Below are 10851 nucleotides of genomic sequence, written 5' to 3'. Positions count from 1 at the left end.
CCAAAAAGAGCTGAAAACCCAAGTTTGGGAAATCCTAAGATTCTATAAAAAGAAAATATTCTGCTTTATCTTTGCAGATTCATAAATTCTGGGCACCTTGAAGAATTTAACATAGGGTTGTATTCAATGTTGCAGGTGTAGAAAACAAACTTTAACAATCTTACCTTTCCCCTCTTGCTTCCATTATCTATCTTGTAAAACCTCTCCAGAGGGTGGGGGCATGACATACTGTATTACACAAGGCTGAAGTTGGCAGGAGTTATCGCCCAAAATTGAGCAGAAGGACTTATAAAGGCAAAGGAAAATATCTATTGTGCAAATTCCTCCTGCTCATGCAATACTGAATACAATTCATAGTCATTAGCTATTGCTATGGGGAGTATTGAAATGTGAATCAAAACTTTAAATATCTGCTTGTTCTTTGAAATGTTGATGACCTAATTTGGATATTGACAAATACAAGAGTTGATATTATGTGATGGAATCTTTTTTCCTGACAGTTCTTTCCTTCTATTAAGATACATTTATTGTTAACTGAAAATAATATCTTCACAGAGAAATTGGAGGACGACTGCTTACAGTAGAAACCAGACTTCCAAATGACCTACTTGAGTTTGAGGGAGACTTCTCATTGGAAGGGCTACGACTATGGAAGACTGCATTTTTGGCAATGGCACAAAGCCCTAGACCAGGCTCTCCGCTTCGCAGTAGCCAATCCACTACTGACAAAAAGCAAAGAAATAACCGTAAAACTAGTGAAGACAAAAAGATAGTGATCATGCCTTGCAAATGTGCACCAAGTTGCCAGCAAGTTCAGTCATGGCTGCAGGCAAAAGAAGATTATGAACACTTTAGGAAAAGAATGATTACCAAATCAATTGAGGTGGAAAAGGTTGATGAGAGTTTGAACTGCACGTCTTTGCCAAAAAACATGTGTTATCAAATGGCCAAGGCAGTTGAGAATTCTATCTTGCCAAGCAAAAGTGTTGTAGGATCAGAAGGTACTTGTTTTTCATCCTCAAATCCAGTGCCAACACAAACCATGGAAAAGCATGATACAGATATCCCTGAAATGAGTAAGACTGGGCTGCTTGACACTGCAGCAATAGAAACAGACAGGGATGAGGAGAATTATGTTGATTATAGCTCCCCTGATTCCTCAGTGCTTCCTCCTTGGCAACAAGTAACATCCCCAGATTCCAAACAATCTTCCTCAGAAGATTCAGAGGATATTTTATCCTCTATAGAAGAAAATGAAACATTAACAGATGGAGAACAGAAGCTTGTCAAAGAGGAAAGCAAGATACCCTTCACTGTCTCCCCATTTGTGAACAAAGGATGCAATAGTAATTCTGAAACTGCTTGCCTGCATAGTACACCCCTTAGAGAGGAAATGTGTAAAGGAGGAATAAATGAAACACCTGGATTCACTCCATTATTACCAGGTAAGATTATGAAAGGAGTGGTTTGCAGAAATTGAAAGTAAAATTATGCAAACATATATGTACTTATGTAATAGAAGATAGGCAATATAAGCTTGAAACCACTTATGGAAGTACTATTAGACAAGTAGTTTAAGGTTTACTAATAGAAAATAGCCTTAACCAGAATAACTTGATTTTTTCAATAATATGTAATTAGCATGACCAAGGAAATGAAGATTAGTTTTTATACTTGGGATAACTTTTAGGACCAGCAGTATAAGATGCTGCAGTGTCAGACCATTCTATGCCTTGATATTGTTTTGTAGCTTTTGAAACATTTTGTAGCTTTTGAAAAATTAATTCAGTAATACTAAAAGATGCTTTAGTGTATTTTTGTTGTGGTAGTCACTCATTACTTTCTTCTCTTTCCTTCACCCCAGGACCAAACATTCAGAAATTGAATCCTAGAAGGGGAAGGAATGTTGATGCTTTTCGAAAAGTACTTTTAAGAACTCAAGTCAAGGTAAAAATGGAATTGGATGCATTTTTATTAGGCTCAATTTTAGTTATTTTCTGAGTTCTGAAGTAAAAATATTTTACCTCTTTATATTCCGGTAAGGATACTTCTGTACAATAATTATACTTCTAATTTTTCTTAATTGAAATTGCATCATAATATTTGCACTGAAAAGTGTCTTGATATCAACTGATGCAGAACACAGCAAGCAATTAACTGCATCTGACCATTGTGAACACATCAGTCTGCCGTTAAAAAAAATCAGTAGCTCCCACTTTATTTCTGGACTCAATTCATAATACTGGTTTGGATATATTTGAATACTGCAGGGCTCTAGCATGTTTTGTAAAACAGTCCTTCTGTTAGCAGAAATTGCATTCTGTGCCAGAAAAGTACCTTTAACTCTTTGGTACTTATCTGTAGGTAACAAAATGATCCTGATTGTGAATAATGTTGATTTCCCCCCCCCCCCAAAGTCAAAGTCAGTATTAGTTTGACTTTCCTTAGTGCTAAATACATTTAGAATGCATGCCGGGCACCTAGAACCTAATCTAGTCAGACTAGGGGACCCATTCCTATACACCTGCAGCAGCAAAGGACCCCTTGGTCCTGTGGTGCAATTCCATGTGACTGATATGCATGTGTGAATACTGGAATCATGTTGATAGAGTTAGTTAGTTGCTTCCCTCCTCCAGCCTTTTATTGCCTAGCCAGAAGTTAGGAAACAGTTGGTGTGCAACCTTACAAGATTTGCCATACCCATATGGTTGCTCCATTTAGACACACTCTTAGTGGTGTGTCTAACGCTACAGTGAAATGGTTCTCATGCATGTGCATGTAAATAGAATAGAAGTTTGATATGGCAGGGCTTCTGTTCCTGGATATGGGTATGAGTTAATATATTTTATTAGTGTTAGCAACTGAAGAAAATGAGTAATCCAAATAATGAGTAATCCCAATAATTGAATTTGTTCAATAATTATACTTGGTAGAGTTAAGGCCTTAATCAGTGAAACGTTTATTGTTGTCAATGTTTTATTTTTACAGAACCGATTCACTCCTTTAAATGCCCTAAAGAAAGAGACTTCTCAGATTGAAGGACCATCATTAAACAACTCATATGGTTTTAAAATAAGTGTACAAAATCTTCAGGAAGCAAAGGCTTTACATGAGGTAATTTACAGTATTATTGAAGATGCTTTACCTATGGTTGCATTTGTTTTTTCTATGTTTTTAGCAATTCCTGGTTTTATCTGTAAGCTGCCTTGAGTCCTGTCAGGGGGAAAGGTGGAGTATTTCTTTCATCAGTCAGATTTAGCATTTAAGAGGGTTTGTGTTTTACTCAAACTGCTGTGGCAGTGGGCAGTTGCTGCTGTGGCAGTAACCAAAAAGTGAGATTCTTGATTTCTAATTTAAATACATCCAGGATTTAAGAATTTTAGTATATGACTGCTTGTCCACTGGATTTATTTATTATATCGTACAGGCAGCCTTCCATTTACTCATGTTCAGTATGTCCATGATTGTGTATATGTGCATTGTGCCAAACTTAGAAGTGATCCAGAAACAGCATAAAGACGTCACTGAACCATCACCAAAGGGGTGGAATGGGGTGTTTGCAGGCTTTTTCAATGAGTTTCAATTTTATGCGAGTTCACTGACCCTTGTGGTGCCTCGGAACATAACCCACATGTAAATAGGGGGTTGCCTGTATTATATTTTTATCCGGCTCTTCAAACAAATACTGTCTCCCAAAACTGCTCACATCAGTAAAACAATGGCATGTCTTGTCATCAGACTAGCAAACAAAAAAGGCAAGATATGTGATGGAAGGAAAGGGAAAGGAAAGGAAAGGAAAAGAGAGAGGAGGAGGTTTGGTAATGCCAGGATGAAGTTGTGAACTGGACCCAGCTGATCTTTCTTTGCTGCTTTGCTTGTATAGAAGTGGTGCAACTACCCAGTGGCTCTTTGTAGATAAGGAGATAGGCAAATCTTGGAGTAAAATGGTCAATATATATCAAATGTAACAGAAGTAAAGTTGTGTCAAAGTAATGCATGTAGCTTATGTGTAACACAAAATGGAATACCCAAGGAAGGCAAAAAAAGTGCTTTTTCACAGCTTATCTGGAGCCATTAAAAACATGCTTCTTGAACCCTCAAATGAGTAACCAGTTGTGACCTGGGGTAAACTTGTGCCAAGCCCAGAGTGGATGAGTTGTACTGTCTGTCTGGCCCTGACTGAGGGAGAGCCTTATGTAGGCCTGCAAATCTCACTCATAAGACCCAGGAAACCTGGTTTCTGTGAGACTTTGTCCCCATGAGATTTGGAAATCCCAGGTCTCACACTTTCCCTCCCTGGCATCGCAACAACCAAGGTAGGTGTGTTGGATGGACACTGAGTAATCTCCCTACCTGCAGACTCATAGCCTCAACAAGCCTTGTTAACGTCACAGATCCTCTAGGCCTCTGGCTGGTGGCAGAAGCATTCTCATCACTTCTAAAGTCATGGGACAACTGGCAATTACAGCAAGAGTTCTTTCTGAAGGGAAGAAGGAAAGCAACCTTCCTGCAGCTGTTTCTTTTTTAGCTATCTAAAAATATTGCAGGCATTTAAAAAGTGAAGCATTTAACATAGCTCTGGAAATTGTTCTAAGAGTAGCAGATATAGCAGGTGTAGGCAGCCTGGATATAGAACACAATATCCTCTTTGATGGTAACGAGACTTTGAGGTTCTTGGTTTCTCATCTAAATACAATCTGGAATAACAGATCTTTGCTTGTAACTTTGCTTGCCCTATGCTTTTGTTTATTACATTACATCAGCCTTTGCCAATCTGGTCCCAGCCTGTGCTGACTGTGGTTGGTGGTAGTCCAAAATATATGGAAAGCACCAGATTGGCAAAGGCTACGTTACATTATCTCTTGCACTGATGACCTGTGCTTGATTAGCATTAAGATTTTTCAGCTTGTGGAAAGTTAATAACTTGATCTGATAAAATAATTTACTGCCTGCTTTTCAGCCGCAGTTGGCTCCCCAAGCAGCTTGCATTTAAAATCCATAAAGCATACAATGTGTTAGAGATACATGGAGGTATCTGTCAGTTGATGTCATGGTATTCTTCAAGCTTATCCTCAAGTCTAGAGGAAGAGAGGGAAAGGACTTGCAGATGGAATGAAGGGCAGATTAATGGAAAACATGCCAGCTCACAGAAGTCACCCTCCTGATTATCTGCAGTCTTCTCTTTTATATTCCCCTTACTTTGTGTCAAAACTAATTAGGTATACCGGTAACTCATTTAATATGTATTTTCTTTGGATTTCACATTCAAATAACCTATGTATATATATATTTTTGTTGAGTTATATTTTGGTGTGCTTTGTGTATTGTGAATGTAACCACCTGCCTTTAAAATAAATTTAATGTGAAGTCTAAATTTCAGAGCCATTCAAGCAGGGTGGATGCTATGTGTCATGTTTCCTCTTGCACACTGGTCATATCCTGAATTAGGTAAAAATATGTATTATTATGGTACATTGTATAATTGGGCAATTCTTACTCTGTTTACATAGTGATTAAAAATTAGCTGATGTGGGAGTTTCTGGGTATCTTGACTGTAATTTCTTATATGGATGCTTGTTTGGTAGTGATTGCATTTGAATATTAATATTTGGTTCTGCTAAAAAAAATCCTCAGAAAGTGTGAAGATAGGGAATGACACAAGCTGTTTGAAATACAGTACTAACAAAACTTAATGCAGTGTATAAAATACATGGCTTCTAAGTATCAGATACCTGCTGCAGATTGGTACTTTTAAAAAATGCATAAATCTTCAATAGTAGGGAGCAACAGTCTAGATTTCCTATACTTCTTTCATTTAATCCCAGTTATTATAATTATCACAAAGCATACTCTATATTTTTCTCAATTTCCACAAGCAAATGTGAGGTTATTTTTATTGACCAGCATGTAAAATAAATTAATAGTTTTGTATTTGATTTGATTCAAAGATATCTTAAAAGAAGATAACAATGTATACTTTTTGCTGTAGGTTCAACATCTTACACTTCTCAGTGTAGAGTTACATGCACGAACAAGAAGAGACTTGGAGGCAGATCCTGAATTTGATCCTATCTGTGCTCTATTCTACTGCATATCATCTGACACACCGTTGCCAAATACTGATAAAATGGAAATCACTGGTGCTATAGTGATTGATAAAGACAGAACAAGAACAATCTCAAGCCAAGGTTCTTATTTCAATTTTATTTTAGGAATTCACTTCAGTGTTTGAATGTTATCATATTTGGGTATTAATGAACAATATGAGAAAATGTGGCTTTGAAGGATCTTTGCTAGTGTTGTTTAAATTTATGTCATCTCACTGTCCAATCATGAGAAGCATAGTAATGGTTTCTACCTTATATCTTCTTGTGCACATTTGCAAGGGCTATAATGCTTTTAAATACCAATTAATAATATATTAAACCAAAGTAATATTTCACGGCATGCTCCTGCAGAAGTCCAGAAGATATAAACAGGAAAACATGTCTTAGAAGGAAGTCCTCAAAACCCTTGTGCTGGACCAGTTCCTTTTAGTTTGCATTGGGACTGTTCGAGAACAGCAACTTTGGTAATCTGTCAAAATTGATTTTAGTAGAAATAGCAAGTTGATTTTGTTAAATATTGCATAAGGGTTGTTGTGTGGTTTTCTCTGATCTTTGTAGGGTCTAAACAGGGCCCTTATTGTATTGTACCTTTTTGGCTTTGTTTAGACCAGTGATACTCAACCTGTGGCTCTAGAGCCGGATGCTCTTGAGGCCCTACAGGCGGCTCTCGCAGTGTAGGCATCTGATCGGCGCTCCATTCTATCAGGCAGCGCGGGGAGCACTGACCAAAGGACCGGCAGTGTGGGAGTCACTGAAGTACCTCCTCCCATAGGAGGAAAGCGAAGGAGCTGCTGGGATCTCCCCACAGGTAAGAATAGAAATTGCCTCCAACCCAGCAGCCATGGGGGGAGAATGGGGAAACCTCCCTCTTTTTCCCAGCAGCTAATAGAAACTGAAGATTACAAAATGTCTTGTAACATATGATATTTGTGGTGACACGGCATCATCACAAATTAATGTAACATCATGATGCAAGGTTGCAATGTTGGTACTTGATGTTATGCTCTGCAACAACAGTTAATGGTGAAGTGGCTCTCCAGCTGTTAAAGGTTGAGTACCACTGGTTTAGGCTAGTAAACAAAAAACAGTTTTGATATTGAGGGTAAAATGTTAAACTCTGTGAGATGATTTATCATTAAACAACTTCATGCTGCCTAGCTTTAAGGTTCTGAGAAAAATAAGAAATTAGCATTATGACAAAACTTCTATCTTTCATCCACTTTTATTTCTAGATGTTAAGAATATTAATTTCCTGTTCTTATCTTATTTTCTTCAATTTTTTACTTTCTAAAGCAATAGATCATTGTACTAAATTTTCCTGACTTCCTGGAGGCTAACTTGACGGATTCTGAAAAAGAATTTATGAATAAGACTAGAATGTAAAGACAGAATTTCCCCATTTAATGTTGCAGAGTTCTTTATTTATTAGTATTGAGTGCTGGCATTTTTCAATGAAGAATCTCTTGGTTTATTTGATACACCAGTGAATAAAGTAATGCCTAGCTTATGGTTAATCTATCACTTCTATATTGTCCTGTCTAGATTTTGGTTTAAGGCCACTAATCTTTTTCAGTCTTGCTTTGCTGTTTTTAAAACTCACAACTATTTGAAATGGTTAAGTGATAAGATTTATTCTGATGATTGTTTGAATCCAATAACTAATGCATTTTTGACAGTTTTAATATTGGATGTAGTCCTACTTATCCCATGCACAGGCAGTAGAGTGCAGAACAGCTCCCTCAGAGCCCAGCATAGTTAGCTCCTTGCCCACCATGCCACCTTCGTGACTGGCAACTGCTGCTCTTAATGTTCTCCATCATAGCCTGAGTGTCACTTCCAAGAGATGCCCTCCCATGCATCTAATACCTGAGGCAACCAGAATTTTGTACTTGTTGTAAACGTCTGCATAAAATATTAAGTTTATAAAAATTATTTGCAGAATGATTAAGGTGATGTAGCACAGCTCTTATAATGTTCATTAAACATAAGTAGTCATACTGTTGTGGATGTAAAAGGTTTCCATTCTTTGGATCAAGCGTATTAGAAACTGAGGACTGCTGAAAATTGCATTCATTTAAAACATCTATTTGTTAGTTGCTTTTAAAGGCCAAGCTCTCATGAACTGATTGGAAAAAAATATAGAAAATTTCTTATGAATCACATTTCAAATGAGGCTGGCTTGGTTTGCACATCTTGGTAAACCATTTTCTGAAATAATGTTCCCCTGTAAACCACTGAGTATGGTTTACCATAATGTGTGGACAGAGCCTTTATTTATTATCACTCTGTCGAGTGGTAAAAGCTAAATCTTTTTCTCCAAAATTTAGAAGTAAGCTTGGGAGGTGCCACACTTTATTGTACCACATTTATGCTGATGAAAGGTCATAAACACTTGAACAAAAGATAAGTACAGTGGTGCCTCGCAAGACGAAATTAATCCGTTCCGCGAGTCTCTTCGTCTTGCGTTTTTTTCGTCTTGCGAAGCATGGCTATTAGCGGCTATTAATAGCTTAGCGGCTATTAATGGCTTAGCGGCTTTAAGAAAAAGGAAACAAACTCGCAAGACGTTTCGTCTTGCGAAGCAAGCCCATAGGGGAATTCGTCTTGCGGAACGACTCAAAAAACGGAAAACTCTTTCGTCTTGCGCGTTTTTCGTCTTGCGAGGTACCACTGTACTTAAATCAGAGCTCTATAAAATACAAAAGCATGTGCATGCTTTCCCACAGTTTGTTCAAATACGAAATCTCCACCAACTATTCATTGTCTGCAATGAGTAGTAGTGGCAGGGGACTTGAACAATGAAAAATCATGGCTTAATTTTAATGTGTGTTTTTTATTAAAAACAACAACATGGTGGTATTTTGCTAGAAATAAGTATTTAATTTGCTTTTCAGGTAACAGAGAACATGCACCTTTGCTTACCAGATCTGGCATCTCAGGATTGGAAGTCAAATATGCTGCTGATGAGAGAGCACTTTTCCAGGAAGTGGTGAACATTGTTAAAAGGTAGGGCATCTGTAGACCCTGCTTTTTCATCCTCTGAAACTTTTATTTAAACATTTTCAAATCCAAGTTTCCCTACCTTCTCTTCCCATGTTTAAATGGTTTTGATTTCTTGGAAAAGTCTGTTTTTCCTGCTCACTACAGATATATCTATATTATAAGGTTCTTTATGCAAGTCTCTCTTATACAGGCCTCTCACATCAATCTTCCTGGAGTTTTAATATTCCCAAACTGCATTTCAATGTTTATTAGAAAATACTCTAAGGTTTAAATGATCTTGCAATACAAATTAAAACATACACTGTCTTAAGTAGGAAGAAGTTTTTTTAAAAAAGAACTTTATGGCAAAACTCATATGTTGTAGTGGTACAGACATAAACAGATATAAAAACTGGCCTCTTTACATGTCTTCTCTCAATGGGAAAGTCCTTATTTTCCCCTGGTTTGAAAAGTTCCTGGCCAGTTTTTTAGCAAACTCTGATTATGGCCTGTGGAACTTCAGGTGTGTCTTTCTTCAGGTCAATAGCCAAAACCTCAAAGTCTGAATGTTACCAAGGAAACAAAATTTTGAAACATCTGGCTGGAATACATTCTCAAGGAAAATGTGTACTAGGCAGAGTACATTTGCAATTCTCTCTCTCTCTGACTAGAAAACTTCTGATGAGAATGGCATTGACTAAATCCAGGAAACCAGAGTACTAAAGAGTTGCTGAGAGCAACCAACACTGGGTGGGTCCTGGCGAAGCAGCGGATTCCTGTTCAGAGAAGACAAAATTACAGGTAAGGAAATTAATTTTTTCTTTCTCTTTTTTGGGAATCCGCTGCTCCGTCTGGCTTAGGAAACAACTTGGAAGTAACAACCTGCTACTTTTATTTTTCCTATAAAGTTCTCCACCATTTGGGGAAAATGCCACTTGGCCACATGAAACCATGCCAAAGAATATCATTACAATTTATTTGTATTTCTGAAGACTTAACTGCTGAAGGCTTCATTGAATGAAGAAAGCACACCAATTTCTAATATATTTGTGGTGGACATTCAAAGTTACCTGGGGAACAGCTTTTGAAGTGCTGTGTGCCTATTTGCAACGTCTGTACAACAAGTGGAATATCGTGTGTACCTTCAAATATTTTGATTAGGCTGTTTTCATCCCTTGAAGGATAGCAGTTCATAACCCCTCTAGAAAAGTTGACTCAATACTTTTTTTAGGCAGTTCTCAGCTTAGCACAGTAGAGACATTTGCTCTTTTTCATTCTTTTTAAATAGTTTTCTATTAATATTTTTTCTTTACCTTGATGGTAAACAGAATTTCACATTTGTTTGTTTTAAATACCAGATTAAAGGGCAAACTAATTTTACCATACCTTCTTGATGATGGAGATACTGTGGGAGTTATATAATTGACTGTTCATATAAAACACAGAGGTCTCAGGAAGAACAGCAATTAATACCTAAACTATTCCTTTTGGGCCACATTCTTTGCAACACCTTTCTGTAAAATCAATGACGTACTTCAGAATAAATGTGTTTTCAATTTCACTATGAGAGCTGACAAGAATTTAACCTCTTTTCCCCCCAGTTACTATTATATTTATTTGTTAAATTTATATACTACTCTTCATCATTAATACTAATTATATTGGACCCAAAAATCCTATAATAGCTTTTGTTGCTGATTATTATGCATCACTTGATTTATTGAAAAGACTGCTGAATGGAGAAAATCCAAATGAAAATCTT

At 37.1% G+C, this 10851-nt stretch overlaps 1 protein-coding gene across 1 annotated transcript in view; it reads left to right on the top strand.

Annotated features, from left to right (window-relative positions):
- The window catches only part of REV3L (REV3 like, DNA directed polymerase zeta catalytic subunit), a 61083-nt gene that overhangs the window by 26987 nt on the left and 23245 nt on the right, over window positions 1-10851 (top strand). Inside the window, exons 14-18 of the mRNA XM_083497730.1 lie at window positions 556-1445; window positions 1865-1947; window positions 2989-3114; window positions 5990-6188; window positions 9002-9113. Of these exons, the coding sequence (XP_083353856.1) occupies window positions 556-1445; window positions 1865-1947; window positions 2989-3114; window positions 5990-6188; window positions 9002-9113 (1410 nt within the window). The remainder of the gene's footprint in view (window positions 1-555; window positions 1446-1864; window positions 1948-2988; window positions 3115-5989; window positions 6189-9001; window positions 9114-10851) is intronic.

Source organism: Podarcis liolepis (genome assembly GCF_965112155.1).
Source record: "Podarcis liolepis genome assembly, chromosome: 3".
Taxonomy (NCBI): domain Eukaryota; kingdom Metazoa; phylum Chordata; class Lepidosauria; order Squamata; family Lacertidae; genus Podarcis; species Podarcis liolepis.
The sequence above is the reverse complement of the archived record's forward strand: the minus strand, read 5'-3'. Positions and strand labels throughout refer to the sequence as shown.